Genomic DNA, 19,431 nt, shown 5'->3' on the forward strand with positions numbered 1-19,431 from the left:
TCCCTAGCTCGCTGCATACTCCCATTCATTTCTCTCTATGGTGTGCAGCTGTGCAACAGTCAATTTTGAGCACAATTATAACCCAAGAAGCTGAGAGATGACATGTGGAACCATCCCTTTTATCTGCTGCAATTTAGGGAAGGCCAATGAAAGAAAGGATTTTGAATTGCTCTGCTTAGCACTAAACACAACCTCATTTGAAGACTGCTGGTTGCTAAGCAGCTCTGCCCAGTCCTTCTGTCCTTAGGAGAGAAATAAGCAGCATGTAAGCATCACAAGATGTTCTCAGTCAGCTCCCCAAACACTCTTACTAGCTCGGAAAAGTTTTAGCTGGGCAGGCAGAAAAGTGCTTGATGTCTAGGAAATCAGAATTACTTGGGGCTTTACTATTTGGCTGGAAACAAATGGAAATAACAAACAACAGAGATCTAATGGTAAGAGTGCCACTGTACTGATCCATGCAGTAAGCTCCATTGTACAGGAATAATCATCAGTCCAGCTTCAGTCAGTACCAAACAGCTACTATCCATCACCTCTCAGATTCTTTTGCTTTCAAATGATATCTGCTAAAATCTAAACTGGAGAACTACTGAACTGAAGTTAAATAATTAAAAAAATGAAACAAAAATGAAAAATCAAAATCAATTGCAGATTGTCTCGGAATATCAGCTACTATCCATCACCTCTCAGATTAATTTAATTTCAAGCGACTAGTGCCTTAAAGCACTGATGATCCCTATCGCGGGTTATGGAGACTTTATGGGCAGATTTATAAAAATGTAAGATTAGAGCTCATCTCAAATTCATCAACTTTATACTAATTCCTTTTGGATTTGTAGAATTGTATTTATCAAAAGGCAAACTCACATTTTTACCAATAAATATGATTCTAGAAAGGGTGACTATTTCTGTTGAGCTCTAATCTCACCATAAATTTGCCCCTTAGCTGCCACAAAAATAATCTGGATTGTATAGCATCTATACTGTACGATTTAACCCCCAATTACTTTAATAGCTTACCGCATGACTCAGGCTTGCACTCCACTTCTTTCAATATCAAGCTGGCTGGGAATAGATTATGGCAGAGTAATTGGCCGCCATGTTCCCAGAATTACTCCGTGCCAGGTCTTGTCCAAAGAATTTGGGTCTTAAAATGATTCAAGGCTGGTGGAAAATTTAAAAAGTGGAGCACAAGCCAGAGATATGAAGTAAGCAATAAAGTCACTAAAGAGTGCCTAACACACTGACAACCCCCCCCCCCCCCGCCAGTTAATATCTGCACTTTCCAGCCCTCTCACTGCCATGGGCATCGCTGGGGAAAACAACCATTTCCCTGGTAATTATTTTTAAAGGGATACGGTCATGGGAAAACATGTTTTTTTTCAAAACGCATCAGTTAATAGTGCTGCTCCAACAGAATTCTGCACTGAAATCCATTTTTCAAAAGAGCAAACAGATTTTTTTTATATTCAATTTTTAAATCTGACATTTCTCAAAAGAGCAAAAATATAATGGGGCCGATGCTACTACATGTAACGTTTTCCATCAGACACAACATGACTGTTGGATGTGAACACTGCATCTTCATCAGACAAGATAAAAATGGATGGTGTCAGAAAGATTTTTTTTCCTCATTGAAATACATTGACTGTTGGATGTAAACGCATGAACAAAAGACTCCATCCAGACAACTTTATCTGATCCGACTTTACATTGTAGCCTAGGGGGATAAGATTTTGCAGCATTTTACAAAATCTTGTGCTGTTGCATGGTGTTGCATGGCAGATCAGATAAAAGCTTAAGGGCAGAGACACACGTAGAGATTCGGGGAGATTAAGGGAGGAACTCCACTGTGCGGCTCGAGCCGACAATGAAACACATGCGACGTGTCGGATGTTCTGAAGATACAGGAAGTGAAGGAGAAATCGTAGGTGAGAACTACATTTATTCGACTGTCGGATGAAAACGTGTTGCGTTTTAGTTGCCCAAAGAAGAGGCAATCTGTCGCCGGGCGACTAATCTCCCTGAATTTCCATGTGTGTCTCTTCCCTTAAACTAAGCAGAAAAGAGCTATTAAGCAAGGCAGAGGGAGAAACGCTACAAAGCAAAGCAAAATCCTCAATGTATTTGATAAAAGTATTTGCTTTACAAAATACTGAACTGCATTCCCAACATTGTCACATTAAAAATGAATGTTTATAGCATTTATGTCACAAATTCCCATTTATGCCTTTTATCACCCTGAAGAAACCACATAAAAAAACCTTTATCATAATGCTTCAACAGAGATAGGCAAAAACTGCAAGGCAGCAGATATGCTACAAAAGAAAGTAACAGAACATCCAGCATGGCTTGTAAAACAACTAATAGATCATCATCTTGCTTAAAATGGTACCTCAAGACAATGGCAATCTACTTACTGAGCAAATATACCATTAATGTCTCTTTGAAAACAGTTTAGCAAAAGAATGGCTCAACATCTCCCTCTAGAGGCATTTTGTATTATTTTATTGGTATATGGAAAGAAATGGTCAGAAAATGTGACTGATTTCTACCATACTACCCAACTCTCTAGCAATGACAGACCATCTAGCGATCTACACTTGCCAAATAGTGTAGCAGTATGGTTGTCCACCCAAATGTTGGCATTCCTGCTCTATAAAAGATAGTTCACACAACATCTTTTAGAGACTTAAAGGGATACTGTCATGGGAAAACATGTTTTTTTTAAAAAAAACGTATCAATTAATAGTGCTGCTCCAGCAGGATTTTGCACTGAAATCTATCTTTCAAAAGAGCAAACAGATTTTTTTATATTCAATTTTGAAATCTAACATGGGGCTAGACAGTCAGTTTCCCTGCTGCACCCAGTCATGTGACTTGTGCTCTGATAAACTTCAATCACTCTTTACTGCTGCACTGCAAGTTAGAGTGATATCACCCCCCCCCCCCAAGCAGCCTAACAACAGAACAATGGGAAGGTAACCAGATAACAGCTCCCTGGTAGATCAAAAACAACACTCAATAATAAAAGTCAAGTCCCACTGAGACTGATTCAGTTACAATAAGTAGGAGTTAACAGCCTGCCATAAAGTATTTCCATCCTAAAGTGCAGGCACAAGTCACATGACTGGGGCAGCCCAGAAACTGACAATATGTCTGGCCCGATGTCAGATTTCAAAACTGAATATAAAAAAAAAATCTGTTTGTTCTTTTGACAATTGGATTTCAGTGCAGAGGTCTGCTGGAGCAGCACTATTAACTGATGAGTTTTGAAAAAAACATGTTTTTCCATGACAGTATCCCTTGTTTAGTGAGGTCGCCAAACGAGCGAATCTTAACCAGATATGCCCACCAACGGCTGGGCGATAACGGGCGAAGCTGATCGGATTACAATGCTCAAATAGGCGCCGGCGGGTCGCATGATCACATATACTAGCCGGCAATCAAACTTGCCCGATTTTTGGACTGATATCGATCGGGAGGACCCGTCGGGAGCCCCCACACACGGGCAGATAAGCTGCCGAATCGGTCTAAAGGACCAGGAATTAATCTGCCCGTGTCTGACCACCTGAACTCTGGGCTCTTTGCAACATACTATTATTTTGTGGGCAAGGCTAAGGATGCACTTTCTACTTCAATTTCTCTACCTATGGGTTTTAAGAGTGTTGTTTTTGCTACTATGCAGAGAGGTACAAGGCTTTTTATACTATGACCAGAGGGAAACAACTTTGTAACTAAAAACCCCTGTTTTTCTAAATACATGCACTTACATATATATATATATATAAAGTACTTATGAGATGGGAACAGGGAATGTGCATTGATTAATTGACAAAATCAGTAGCACTTCCATCGTATTTAAACACATTTTTACTTAGCCTTGGAGTGCACCCCTAACCCTCCTCTTTTGTATTTTGAGGTGTAGGAAGGGGTCAGTGAACTGTAACGCACGCAGTGTTTGAAACAATGAATGACATGGTTCTTGAACCAAATAAACTATTTCTTAAAGGGGATGTATTGTCAAAAATTAAAATCCCCCTTTGCCCTTGGGGAACTGATATAAGTCTTTTTCTAATTGCAATCAATTATTTTTTATCAGCGGTTTTCATTTGCGCTTCAGTTTAAAGTTGATCGCGATCCGTTCCCCCACATACCTGCTCTTTCAGCTGCAAACAAAATCTTCACGGCCGTCCCAAAACCGTGGCTGTCTCTGCTGTTTGACCCGCCTACCTCTTCTGCTGTTCCCGCCCGCCTACCAATGAAGGACGAGTAGGCAGTCTTGTTTGCAGAATGTCACTCCCACCGTTGCTTGACTGGCTACTCGTTTTTTCGTTGGTAGGTGGGCGGGAACAGTAGAAGAGATGGGCGGGTCGAACAGCAGACATGGCCACAGGCCGTAAAGGTTTTCTCCATTTCATTTAATCTCACAGCTAAGTTCTCTTTTTCTGAGACTATCCTTTTTACTCTTGAAAATTGTGATTTTGGTACTGATCGCTTTATGTGAGGTGGGTGGAAGGAAGAATGCAATAACAAAGTATTTTTATCCGTCGGTTTCACATACAAATCGGTTGCTAATCTACCTTCATATTTGTATACCAAAACATCCAATTGATACTTAGAAGATCATGCTGTATGGTAAATTTCAAAGCTGGTAAATATCCATTTAATTCTCTACGAAAATATCATCTATGTAGTGATAGCACGCTCTACAGTGTCGCTGGAACAGATACAGAATAGACTGCTGATTGAATCACTGATTTACAGAATAGACTGCTGATTGAATCACTGATATTAAGATAAGATACAATATTGCAATTAATATGATTTATGATTTATATCAAGATCTATAATTGTAAGTGTGGGAATACAGAGAAAGTTATTAAGTCCATTGGATATATATGTTACTTTGCAATATGGATGGTATAATGTATGATTCTACAATGTTTGCAATACTAGTGATTGCCACTAGGAGTTGTGGGTATAAAGGAAGTGATAAGGATACTTTGTTTTTAGCTTGCTACTGTTGGGATAAAAGTGGTTTTAATACATAAAATTGGAGTGCTGCAATTCGTGTATAAACTGAATGGAGGTATGTGAAGGTGAACATACTTTGTTGCGTGCACCCAAGAAAGTCAAAAGACTATTTAGCATATAGAGTGCTGGATAACTGCTGTAAAAGGTGCAGTTCTACTGCTCAACAACAGGAGTGACAGAACTGAGCAAAGAAGCATCAGGAGACACTTCCAGCACCGGTAACACACTTTGCTGTTCTGTTCAGCCCCCGCCCAGATAAAACAACTTTTATTATGATGAAATCTAGAAAATATGTACATTTAAGAGTGAATCCAAAAGTCTTATTTTCATTACCATAACAGCCTTTATTCTACTAAAACTGTGAAATATTTAGGTCGTTGCAGGAAAGTTAAGACATTAAAAAAAACAAAGCAAAGTCCTCTGGGGCTGTGCAAAGCTCTGTGCCCTGATTAAAGGACTTTGGACAAACATCATGTTAAATATTGTCACACGTTGAACTTTCTACACTTTGTTCATATAATATGGGAAGGGGAAGAATAATTTACTAGCTGCAGTAATATAATTGTGCAATGTACAGAGTTCACATAGAGATCTACAGTTTACCTATAACTTTCCTGGCCATCTGAACAGCTGCATCAATGGCACTGCTTTGCACAACTTCATCAACGATGCCCAGCTGGAATGCTTCTGTAGCAGGGACATGCCTTCCTAAATAACAAAGCACAAACATGTCACACAAGAGGAGATTTAGAAACCATCACTCCTATTTGATGATGTAATAGTTTGGAACTTTTGTCTCTCCTGGGTTTAGCATCCCCCTCCCTTATCATTCCCTATTTTTTTCTTTTCTGCTCTATTTCAATTGTCATATTGTACGCAAATATCTTAACTAGATAACTAAAAACTTATAACTGAAACTTTGCTATGTGGCAAGGGGAGAGGGCACACCAAAGTTCCTTTGGGAAAATAAAAATATGAATATGATAACTGAAATATCTCTTGGGTGTGGGTTGAGAGCCACACATGCCTGTATATGGAGGTAAGTGTAAGAAGTGTAAGTGATAGAGATGCACCGAATCCAGGATTCGGGCTTTTTCAGCAGGATTCGGATTTGTCCAAATTCTTCTGCGCGGCCCAACCAAATCCTAATTTGCATATGCAAATTATGGGCGGGTGGGAAATCGCGTGACTTTTTTTCACAAATCAAGGAAGTAAAAAATGTTTTCTCCTTCCCACCCCATAATTTTGCATATGCAAATTAGGATTCGGATTCGCCCAAATCTTTCACAAAAGATTCGGGGGTTCGGCCGAATCCAAAATAGTGGATTCGGTGCATCCTTAGTAAGTGAGCAGAGGAACTAGAGAAGTGGTTGTTCCAATATATTTGTGAGGCAACGCTCAGCATAAAGGTCAACAACATTGCTGGGATTGCTTTAATATTGTGCTGTTTTGGAGGTCTGGATATTGAAGAAATGAATGTAATAAAATATAGTAAGTACAGATCTATAAGCACAAGGTAATTTGGGAGGATGAAACCTCATGGACATTACTGAACCATGATTTTGCTATTTTAGTAGATGCTCCAAACTAAAGAAGCAGAAAATTAGATGGGGGTTTGGACTTTAGTCAGTGCCAATAACTACTGTGTGCGTAAAGAGAGAAATATAGTGTGTACCACGGACAATAATATCCAGAGCAGCAGGAATGCCTATTAAGCGGGGCAGACGTTGGGTTCCTCCAGCTGCTGGGAGAATTCCAATTAACACCTCGGGGAGACCCACAACTGCCTGTAATGACAGAGGTAAGATATATTTTAACTATGTATAAACATGCTAGCAGTGATATAGCTTACATTTGCGGTATATATTACATAGAATTTTTTCCTTTTCCCATGGTAATCCAAGGAATTTTGCCACCAACTGGTTAATCCACTGTTGCTCCCTGAATTCCATCTGGACCAGAGGAAAACCACATCTAAGAGTATCCTGGCGTATCCAAAAGCAGATTAAATTAAATTTTGTAATGAACCATATGATGTTTCAGGCCACTTTCAACAGGCAGATTTGATTACCTCAAAATTTAATTTTAAAGTTTAATGGTCTTGTCGCTGGGGGGGTTTCAGTCTGGCAGCTCAGTGATCCAGGAGCAGATTCTGAACTATTACAATTCGCCACATTTAGTTGATACAATTAGTTGATGCATTTCTCAGCAGCATCTCTGGAATATTAGCAACTATTGTATTGTAACAGCTGCTTTTAATGAAACTCAAGGATTCTGCTCAGCAGGGACAAAGATAAGAAATTTATCAACTAAATGCATCAATTTAAAGCAGTTAAAGAGTCGGTGACCCCCCCCCCCCCCCAGAGCTTCTTTAGAAGGTGAAAAATGAAACTTTACACTTCAATATTAGGAAAACGGTCACAAATAGAAAGTTATTGGAAAAAGTATTTATTTCTGGTGAACAATCTGAAACCAACTGAACTGAAAAACCCTTTTAATGCGTATATGCGTATAATCTGAAACAGTGCCCCCTTTTTCCTTAAGTGGTTGTACCATAGGTGAGTACCTACTCCTATTTCCCTGATCACATAAATTATACACATACCACTGTATATTTTTTACAGTCCTTTACCAGATAAACAGGTAGAACAATAAAAATACAAATAAATATCTGGGATTAATGGACTACTTACAATCTAAGCAGATACTAAAATGACTGCACCTTTATATGTGCCACACGATAGTGGCAGGATAATGCTAATTCCAGACCTCCACCAAGAGCCACCCCTTCAATGGCAGCCACCACAGGCTTCTTGCTGCTTTCTATTTCAGCATTTATACCTTCTAAAGATACAGTTCTGCGAGATGCAGAACTAAACTCACGAATGTCTGCTCCTGTGGCAGAGAAACAGTAAAGAAGAAAAAATTACGGCACAGATTCAACCAATGACAGAGATGTTAAAGCAAAGTAAAGACAATCATACCTGCACAAAATTTTCCATTTGCTCCACACAGGACAATGGCCTCTATTGATGGGTCCTTTATGGCCTCTGCAAATTCCTTGATTAGTGCCTCACAGACAGGAGTGCTATGTGACAAATAAGCACAGAATGTGGCAAAAAAAGAAGAAGGAAATATTCCCTCTTTTGTTATAAATGTTATTTTATCTAGTTTAGAAATATTCATTTATGAACTAGATCACCTAGTGGTCATATTTTAATGAAATGACAGTATTGTTAGTTGAATGTATTAAATGATAATTATGGAGCACAGGATCTCTCTGGATTGTGGCAATATTCTAAATAGAGAAGGATCTTCTGATACATTACAACCAAACACAGTGTACATTTGAAACCAGCTCTGCCACTTTACAGGGAAATAAACCTAAACCTGGATTAGGATTAAACATTAAATATTTATTTATCTTGCACCTTCCCTGCCAAAGCATATTTACTGCTAGTTGCCATACAGCATATTCCGGCCATGCTGTAAATGTATACATCTATAATACACAAAAGCCATGAATATCCTATAAATTATATCCTTATAAACGGTGAGTTCTGATGTCATCAGTTATAAACGGTGAGTTCTGATGTCATTTTTGTCACATGACTCACTGAGACTTGTGTATTATAATAAATTGTATTTATTTAAATAGGTGTAGTATTGAGTAGCAGCTAAACTGGCCAATATATAATGAATAAAGTACCCCCAGTTGCAATACATGAGGATATTAGAAGTTACCTCGGCGTTCCATACCTGTACGGACTCATGTTTTTATATGGTCATGAAACTCCTCTGTAACTTATAATATCCTTATATTTTACAAGAGGGGGTACTTTATTCACTATATATTGGCCAGTTTAGCTGCTACTCAATACTACAGCTACCAGCAATTTTGAAACAAGTCTATATTTCCTAGCATTGCACCTTTGGTATCATGCACATCCAGGAAAAATACAGCCCATGGATATATTCTTAAATAATCCTGACAGCCATATTGTGCAACAGCTGGAGGCTGCAGGATGGAGATCACTTCCCCTTTAATGGAAGAGCTAAAGGTACTGGGAAACAAGAGGGAACGATGCAATGTAAGTGCTAGTTATAAGGCTATTAGACACTCAGTGGCGGGTGCATAGCAACTTAGATCTGGTTTGTGTGCAAGCCTCATTTCCAATCACAGAGCATTGTGCAAAGTGTAATTTAGCTTGCAAATCAGCAAATGTCTTTTTTTTAGCAGATAACTGCAGCCATTCACCAGGTGACATATACAGCCTATTGTGCTCAATGCACTAATACACACACACAAAGTAGTGTCTATTTTGTTAAAAGGGTGGTTCACCTTTGAATTAACTTTTAGTATGTTACAGAATGGCTAATTCTTATCAACCTTTCAATAGGTCTGCATTATTTATTTTTTAAGTTTTTATTTAGTTATTTGCCTTTTTCGTTTGACTCTTTCCAGCTTTAAAATGGGGGTCGCTGACCCCATCCAAAAAACAAATACTCTAAGGCTACAAATGTATTGTTATTTACACTTTCTATTACTTATCTTTCGATTCAGGCCTCTCCTATTCATATTCCAGTCTCTTATTTAAATCAGTGCATGGTTGCTAGGGGAATTTGGACCCCAGCGACCAGATTGCTGAAATTGCAAACTGGAGAGCTGCTGAATAAAAAGCTAAATAACTCAAAAAGCACAAATAATAAAAAAATGAAAACCAATTGCATATTGTCTCAGACTATTACTCTATACATCATACTAAACAGTAATTTAAAGATGAACAACCCCTTTAAATTTCACCCAAGCTGATAACTTCGGAGCTATTATCTGAGCAACGTTCTGTCAATATTATCAACATATGCTCAATTTTACACCTAAACAAAAGTGTTGCACTTGCCTTGAGCTTTTGCGTGTTTAATCGGTAACTATAGTAACTATGGGACTACAACTCCCAGAATCCTACAATGAGCAAAGGTCGAAATATGTCATTTGTTATAGTTCAAGTACCACTAGGAACATAAAGGTCGAGAATTGCTGGTTTGTACTTTATGGATCATTGACTTCAACCCACTGAACAACTTTAGATGAGATCCACCTGTCCCACAGTGCATTCACTTCTAAGCCTTACCTCAAAGCATTGACAGGAGGATGGTTGATTTTGATCAAAGCCACCGTACGTGACAAGCTTCGTGTAGCAGCCATCACCACTCACTGCTGTACAGGTACAAAGTTCATGTGCACAAACACTAGGAACCTGGTGCCGGTAAGTTCCGCCCCTTCCTTTTAATTGGTTATTCAGACACTTGACCAATCAGCAGCTCAGTGGGCGAGACTCCTTAGTGAAAAACAATACATTTGTATGAATTAAAGCAGAAGTGCATATTTGTTAGTCGATGTTTATTCTGATTTGTTTGTTTATTTCTACTCTTACATATCTTGGCAGGTTTAACAGAGACTATACTAGCATGGCTAAACAGACTTTGATGGAGGGTGTTTGCTGGGCTTTGTAATGTTTAAACCCACATAAATGTATGAACAAATAATTTGGGGGGGGGGGAGAATTATACATTTTCATAGACTATGCCCACTCCCACAAAAAATGTAAATTTTTTTGTATGAAAAAATCTTATAATATATAACAATCTAAACAGGTCCAATATCGCTTAACAGCAGATTAGTAGTCAGCACAACTGCAACTCACTTCTTTGGCTGGGTGCACGTCCTCCAATGGCCACCTCCCACTGGTAATATTGGCGAAAAAAGTTAGTCCAGCACCCACTGTTTAGTGAATAAAACGGCCTTTATTGGACCAAGGGCATTACAGCAACGTTTCAGACCAACTGGTCTTTTATCAAGCATTGATAAAAGACCAGTTGGTCTGAAACGTTGCTGTAATGCCCTTGGTCCAATAAAGGCCGTTTTATTCACTAAACAGTGGGTGCTGGACTAACTTTTTTCGCCAATATCGCTTAACAACCGGTTATTTCATGAAAAATACTTATCTTCCTAGCAGGAACATATTCTTTATTCGACTGATTCTTTATTCGACTGTATTTTAACAGTGATTTAAGTTTACAAATCCATGTTATGGAATTGGCCCTTCTAGGAAAGATTTCCAAGGTTCCAACACTTTCCAATATCTATCACTTGTAATATGATTTATATGTGGAATCTCCTCTTCTTTATATAATGGAGGCGTGGGTTTACAATTCCTTGGAATCAACATTTTTGCAGCATTTAACAACTGTAAGGTTAGTGTATCTGATAGCATACTATTCTTCTCTAAGCTTATGTTCAATAAAATTGAAGGTATTTCTTTAATTGTAATCTTTGTCACTTTCCCTATATCTGCTAAAATTTCTTCCCAGTAATCTTTTAGTTCCAGGCATGTAAACCAAATTTTCTTTTTTATAATTGTTTAATTATATCCACAAAAAAGCTCACCCACTTTCTAGTCATTCCTATGGGATTTTTAGAAGTGTATTCATCAAATGGTGAACTGTAACTATCACTCACTGATAAATACACTTAATTATGACACAATAATGTTTTGGATGCTTGATAAATGGGGAGGATCCCCCGATATGTGTGGAGATCTCGATAAACCTGAACTAGTAGCACATCTGCTGTCTGTGAGAGCTATCTGATTCTTCATTATGTTATTTTGCATTAACATCTGGCCTACACAGAGTAAAGAGCACACATTTTCGGGACACTGGGACAAAGTCTGGGTTGGTGGATGATCCCTGAGAACAGAAAACTAAAACCCATGTATGACATAGGGATGTTTTATATTTGCCTATATTGCCCCCAAAATGGTCTATAAATACAAGATTTGTGTATTATTGTTATTTATATATATAGAGAGAGAGAGAGAGAGAGAGAGAGAGAGAGAGAGATATGTATATATATATATATATATAGATATATATATATAGATATATATGGGGTCATTTACAATCTTAAGGGGCAAAACTTAGGCACACAACTGCACCTATTTAAATGTTACATTTAAATCGCTCGCTGACTGCACAGTTAGCCTATTTCACTGCCTTTACTGTTTGAGGCACAGGCGCAGATCACTCACACTCATGAGAGCCTGGTACCTAAAATCTGCCTGAACCAGGTGGTCAATGCTTTATTAAGATATAGAGTATAGTCAGTGGTTTTCACTCAAGTATTCATATACAGATCCATAAGATGTACTATAGAGTAAGTATATTTGTTTGTAGCAGAATGAACAAGTTTCCCATGTTTGTTGCATTGCTGCATTGTAGATACATCTGTTTGAGTGTGATTTTCATTTGATTTAAAAACTCCCATAAAGAGCTTAAACTGTGCATTGTGTTAATGGTTTTCATTTTGGGGTATGTTATAGGGTCAGACATATGAACTTAGTCATAGCGTAAAGAGACAGAATCCACATGTTTACAAGTATTAACAAATGTCAACCTATGATGGAGCCTATGTTGTATTTGTGCAACCAAGGAGAGCAGCTTTTTAAAAATTTCTAGGACACTCACTGTTGGCAGAGTGGAGTTTATATTTGGGTATCGCTTGGTTTAACTGTAAAAACTGTATGAGCGGGGCTATGTGCAATTTCCAGTTCAATGTAATGGATTTCCGGGCATGTGCAAACAGAATAGATATTAAATGGTTAACATTTTAATAGTCCTTCCCACTGGATATGAAAAATTTAGATGTCAAGTTGAAAGCCAGTGTTATATTAAAATATTAGCAGAATGTGTTTGAAACAATCAGAAAGTATATTCCATGGGGGAGGGGGGCAGAGCAAGTGAGCATGGAGTTACAAATCAGCGGTTGTATATGGTCAGATACACAGAGGAGGGGGCCATAGTTTAAAGGAGAACTAAACCCTAAAAATGAATATGGCTACTCATGCCATATTTTGTATACTTAACTTATTGCACCAGCCTAAAGTTTCACCTTCTCAATAGCAGTGTAATGTTCGGTATCCCAAACCCAGAACTAACTCCAAGGTTCCGGACTCAGCCCACTTTTCTGCCTATAGCAGCAGCCCTTGATGGTGTCAGGTCTTATTGCGGGAGAACCAAGGAGAGAGTTCTGGGCAAGCACAGGAACCAAATGTGTACGGATAGGATGGGGGAGCAGTAGCATAGTCAATGAACAGACCGGATGAAACCACACGGACAAATTGGTGCCAAAGAAAGTAGCAGAAGCAAGGTCGGTGTCACAGGCCAAGGTCATACACTAAGCAGAATCAAATGCGGTACCGAATATTAATCAGGAAAGTCGTCAAGCCAGGCAGGGGTCAATAAAGGCAGCAAGAATACAGGGTCAGCACAGGCAGCAAGAATACAAGGTCAGGGGCAGGCAAGGGTCAATACACAGGAACTCAATTATAACTCAGACTAGAAAGAGCATCCAGGAACTCAGAAGGAACTTTTACATTGGGCAATGCATGAAAGGCACCTGTGCTTTTAAATATTCTAATTTCTCACGCATGCGCAATGTCCCACTCACACCAGGAAGCGAGTGGCACGGTCAGGCCTTCAGTATGCGCATTAGGGCACCAGAGGAAGGATGCTGTGGCGCCCCTGCCGCGACGGACTTACCAGCACACACACACACACTAGACCACCAGGGTGAGTTCTCACAAGCAGCAATGATCCAGGACTTCAAACTTGTCACAGGGGGTCGCCATCTTGGAAAGTGTCTGCGACACTAACATGCTCAGTGGGCTCTGAACAGCTGTTGAGAAGCTAAGCTTAGGGATTGTTGCAAACAGAAGATGCCACAAGGCTCATTATTAAATTCTGATGCTAGTTGCACCAGTTTCTGTGCTGCCATGTAGTAATTATCTGTATTAATTAATTAATTATATTGTGAGTTGGTCCCTAAGCTCAGTAAGTGACAGCAGCACAGAGCATGTGCAGTGAATCAGCAAAAAGAAGATGGGGAGCTACTGGGGCATCTTTGGAGACACAGATCTTCTCTGATAAAGGGCTATGTTTGCCTTGGGCTGGTACAGAAGCCTAAAACATAATGTATAACATTTCAAGGCTACAGTTTTCCTTTAAAGAGGTTGTTCACCTTCCAAACACTTTTTTTCAGTTTAGTTGTTATCAGATTGTTCACCATAAACAAAGACTTTTTTCAATTGCTTTCCATCTTTTATTTTTTACCGTTTTCCCAAAATTGAAGCTTAAAGTTCAATGTTCCGGTCTCTGGAGTTTCAGACTGGCAGCTCAGTGATCCAGGAGCAGCTCAGGTTCCAAGGTACATTTGTCAGCTTTTGTGCACCTTATTATCTGTGTTGTTGCTGACCTTGGACTGTATAGACTTATACTGTATGAGATCTTAAATAGCTGCACGCATTGGGCGTCCACAGAAATTTTTTCCAGGGGGGGGGGCAAATTCATCAACGACAAGCAACATGTTTTCCTAGACTAAGCTTTCACATTCACTGTTATTTGCTTATTTTCACTGCTTTAACCACCCTCACTCAACTACTGGCTGCGACATTGTGTTTTAGTCCCATTAAAATTTGTTGGTTTTTTTTTAGGTATGAGTGCTTTATTTCTATGTGGCCATTGGTGCAGCTAAGAACCCTGAATCCCCTATTGTTACTACACTGTTAGCAGATCAGCTGCAGTGTAATTAGCTAAACCATTTTCTCAGTCAGTGGCAAAGACACTATATAACTATGAGCAATATCTTCTTTTTCTTCATAAAAAGACAGAAAAAAAAAAGATTCCAATGACTCTATTCATTTCCAGTTATTCTGTCCCACCTCTTACAGACTTACTAGGGTCCAAGCCAGGTTTCACAAAGGACACTCTCATTGGTACATAGTTCTGCTTTAAGAAACTACACTGATGTAGTACAACCTGCTTCACATACAGAGAGGCCAGATGTAGTCCTGTATGTTGCTCTTGGTCACAGATCCATTGTTATAATACAAGTCTAATAGACTTGTGTAAATGAGGCCTATCTTTATAGAAGTATTTGGCACTTGTATTAAAGTGGTGTTCACCTTTGAGATAACATTAGGGGGCCGATTCATCAAGAGTCGAATATCGAGGGTTAATTAACCCTCGATATTCGACTAGGAACTAAAATCCTTCGACTTCGAATATCGAAGTCGAAGGATTTAGCGCAAATTCTGCGAACGTACGATCGAAGGATTATTCCTTCGATCGAACGATTCGAAGGATTTTAATACAACGATCGAAGGAATATCCTTCGATCAAAAAAACTTAGGAAAGCCTATGGGGACCTTCCCCATAGGCTAACATTGACTTCGGTAGCTTTTAGCTGCCGAACTAGGGTGTCGAAGTTTTTTTTAAAGAGACAGTACTTCGACTATCGAATGGTCGAATAGTCGAACGATTTTTACTTCGAATCCTTCGATTCGTAGGCGTAGTCGAAGGTCGAAGTAGCCCATTCGATGGTCGAAGTAGCCCAAAAAATGCTTCGAAATTCGAAGTTTTTTTACTTCGAATCCTTCACTCGAATTTAGTGAATCGGCCCCTTAGTATGATTTAGATATTCTGAGACAATTTGCAATTTGTTTTCATTTTTTGTTTTTGAGTTATTTGGCTTTTTATTCAGCAGCTCTTTAATTTGCATAGTAAGCAATCTGGTAACTAGGGTCCAAATTACCCTAGCAACCATGCACTGATTTGAATAAGAGACTGGAATATGAATATGAGAGGGCCTGAATAGAAAGATCAGTAATAAAAAGTAACAATGCATTTGCAGCCTTACAGAGCATTTGTTTTTTTAGAAAGGAGGAGTCAGCGACGCCCATTTGAAAGCGCTCAAGAGAAAAAGGCAAATAACTATAAAAAATAAATTATGAAAACCAATTGAAAAGTTGCTTAGAATTGACCGTTCTACAACATAATAAAAGTTACCTTAAGGGTAAGGCCACACGTGGAGATTCGGGGAGATTTTGTCGCCTGGCGACTAATCGCCTCGTCTTTATCGCGACTATCTCCCCGAACTGCCTCTGCGTTTTTTACCATAGGCTAGAATGCAAAGTCGCCTGCGCTAATGCACACGCGGCGATGCGTTTTGAATAGTCGCCCAAAGTTGCCTCAGTGAGGCGATTAGTCGCCAGGCGACAAAATCTCCCCGAATCTCCTTGTCTGGCCTTACCCTAAAGGTGAACCACCCCTTTAATTACATTAATTAAGATTGTGTAGGGAATCCATTGGAACTGGGTGAAATGACAAATATTTTTTTGTCCAGGTGTGTAAAACCACTGCAAGTATGTGCAAAATAATTGCAAGTGCCATTAAGTTAGGCACTCCCCCCCCCAAGTGACTCCAAGCCAGCCCTCCTCTTCTCTAAACAAGGGGGCACATTAGTATAGAATATGTCTTCAACATCATGCTGCTTTTTTCCCATGTATTCCCTGTGCCCAATAAAGTTGTGGGAATGCACAATACAGTAATGACAAAAACATTTCTGCCCAGGGGATCAGGGCACCAGACATTGCTGTGCTTTGTCTTAACATACCCCTGGTTGTTGTGTTTTCATAAAGAAGAGGATTACCATCCCAACATAGGAAGTTAGCAATTACAGTCACTTTGGGTGTCCTTAGCAAATTACCACCCAATCAGTGATTTGGGTTATACTTCTCTTTTAACGTCATCCTGTTGCTCATATGCTGCATCTGCATCAGACAGTCGTGTCGGATCAACGTTGCAACACCATACGTCAATGCATTCACTTACCTTATTTCCGTTGCATCTGATTTGACGCCTGCATTTTTGCGCAGTGTGTCGGATCGCTCCAAAATCGTCTGTGTAGTCCTACCCTGAGTCTACAAGAAAGTCATGTACACATGAAATAAACCCAGTTGTCTGGTTTTGCTTCCAATAAGGTTTAATTATATCTTAGTTGGGATCAAGTACAAGGTACTGTTTTATTGCTTGATACGTTAGAAAACTCATGTTTCTAAATCAGTCAAAAGCTTGCACATATTAGAAAGAAGGGTCACAACTAGTGTTCACGGTTTTGAATGAATTGATAGCATATGCTCCATGCTACTAACATTACCCTCCTTCTATGGTGTGTAACGGTTGATAGACTTGGAGGTTGCATTAAATAGAGTGGCTGGTTGTGACTAGTGATGAGCAAAATTCTTTGGAGGCATTCACTGCAAAAAAAAAAAGACTCCAATAGATTCAGAGTGAAAAAAAATGTGTTGCCTGTAGACTTCGATGCAGTTTACAAATTTTCAGCGAAACGGGTCAGATTAGCCATCACTAGTTGTGACCCTTCTTGCTAATATGTGCAAGCCAGGTGGCAGCTGGGCATTATGCCCGGACAAAACAACCTGGGGAGAACACAGAGCTATTCTGACTTCCCCTCATAATAATTCAGTCGGATTAGTGTTTGATACTAATAGCTTTAATTATAAAATTATAAGTAATTGTCAGTTTCGACTGGCTGGTCATTTCTTTAAAGGGGTCGTTCACTTTTAATTTAACTTTCAGTATGTTATAGAATAGCCAATTCTAAGCAACTTTTCACTTGGTCTATATAATTTATTTTCTATCGTTTTTTTTTTTTTTACTTATTTGCCTTCTTCTTCTGATTCTTTCCAGCTTTTAAATGGGAGTCACTGGCCCCATCTAACAACAGATGCTCTGTAATCTTTCTATTCAGGCCTCTCCTATTCATATTCCACTCTCTCATTTAAATCAATGCATGGCCGCTAGGATAATTTGGACCCTAGCAACCAGATTGCTGAAGTTGCAAAATGGAAAGCTGCTGAATAAAAAGCTAAAGAACTTAATAACGACAGATAATAAAAAACGAAAACCAATTGTAAATTGTCTCAGAATACTACTTTCTACATCATACGAAAAGTTTACTCAATGGTGAACGAACAACCCCTTTAAAGGAGAAGGAAAGCTACGGAGGTATTTTATTGCCAATAGATTAGCTGCAATAGTGCAAGCTAGAATGCTATATTTATTCTGTAGAATGTTTTACCATACCTGAGTAAAAAGCTCTAGGATGTTTAGGATAGGAGCTGCAGTATTAACGTGGTGTGACATCACTTCCTGCCTGAGTCTCTCCCTGCTCTGGGCTCAGATTACAGTAGAGAAGGGAGGGGGAGGAAGAGGAGCAAACTGAGCATGCTCTTGCCCAGGGCAATGAGGTTTAAGCTGAAGGCAGGAAGTCTGATACAGAAGCCCAAGGCTTACTTAGTTTTAACCTTTCCTTCTCCTTTAAAGGCTGAAAGTGTGCACAGTTTTCAAAAAAAAAAACACCAGCACACATTTAACTTTACATTCGCAAAGACTTTATTACCGATACTCCGCTTGTGCTCCTCTTCTGAAAAGGCGACGATCCATCTGGCGGCGCTCGATTTCTCCTCCCTGCCTTCTGTAAGAGATAGCCAGGGAGGAGAAATCAAGAGGCGCCAGATGGATCATCGCCATGTTGCCGGTTTTTTTTTTCGTTAAGGGCAAACTAATTTTTAATAAAAAAAATTTCATGTTACTGTTCCTTTAAGTGGGAGAAATAACAGCCTGCCAGAAAGTAATTCCATCCTAAAGTGCAGACACAAGTCACATGACTGGAGCAGCTGGGGAATTGACAATATATCTAGCCCCATGTCAGATTTCAAAATTGAATATAAAAAAATCTGTTTGCTCTTTTGAGAAATGGATTTCAGTGCAGAATTCTGCTGGAGAAGTACTATTAACTGATGCGTTTTGGGGAAAAAAAACATGTTTTCCCGTGACAGTATCCCTTTAAGTTAAAGTATACCATACCTATAAACACTGCTTTATTTTAACATGAAATAATGTTATTATTATTATTATTAAAAAAAAACCTCATGCCTAACAACATCAGTGCCCTTGCCCTATACTTGACCACACTAGAAACCAATACTGAACATTTGCTACAATTTACCCTGCTATGTGTCTGTCATGTCCATAATGTGACAAATGAGGCGAGTTCCTCATCAAATGTGTCTTGAGCTGTTGCTATTAGATACACACATCATCATGCCAGGCAATTATAATCACCTTCTAGTTGGCAGCTAAACAAGAAAAGCAAGTGCCCGACTGTCCGCTGTATTAGTGCAGTGTAGACTCTATGTCAACAACACATTGGCCACACTTTGTAAATCTGTGCCAAGTGCTTCAGCCAGACTGGATAAACGTTTGTAAATTCCCTTTCGGACTGCAAGTGCCGTCTCAGCCGACAAATGTCTATGTGCGTCGCCCCTTGTCACATGAAACAATCCCCAAGCCTGTGGTCCAGTACTGCCACAGTAGCTGAAACGCTTCTAATGTAACATAGTCCCTGTACTTCCGGTCCCGCAAACAATTCCTCTCGGGTACTCGCGAACCCGTGCATACTCGGTTCCTACCCGC

General features: G+C 39.3%; 1 protein-coding gene across 1 annotated transcript in view; it reads right to left on the reverse strand.

Annotated features, from left to right (window-relative positions):
* The window catches only part of ehhadh.S (enoyl-CoA, hydratase/3-hydroxyacyl CoA dehydrogenase S homeolog), a 33,578-nt gene extending 14,222 nt beyond the window's left edge, over positions 1-19,356 (reverse strand). The window contains exons 1-7 of the mRNA XM_018238966.2: positions 19,081-19,356; positions 16,768-16,856; positions 10,170-10,376; positions 8,022-8,125; positions 7,760-7,932; positions 6,713-6,824; positions 5,641-5,745 (exon numbers count right to left, since the gene is read on the reverse strand). Of these exons, the coding sequence (XP_018094455.1) occupies positions 5,641-5,745; positions 6,713-6,824; positions 7,760-7,932; positions 8,022-8,125; positions 10,170-10,243 (568 nt within the window). The 5' untranslated portion in view covers positions 10,244-10,376; positions 16,768-16,856; positions 19,081-19,356. The remainder of the gene's footprint in view (positions 1-5,640; positions 5,746-6,712; positions 6,825-7,759; positions 7,933-8,021; positions 8,126-10,169; positions 10,377-16,767; positions 16,857-19,080) is intronic.
* Positions 19,357-19,431: the final 75 nt, after the last annotated feature.

The sequence above is a fragment of the Xenopus laevis genome, chromosome 9_10S (genome assembly GCF_017654675.1).
Source record: "Xenopus laevis strain J_2021 chromosome 9_10S, Xenopus_laevis_v10.1, whole genome shotgun sequence".
Taxonomy (NCBI): domain Eukaryota; kingdom Metazoa; phylum Chordata; class Amphibia; order Anura; family Pipidae; genus Xenopus; species Xenopus laevis.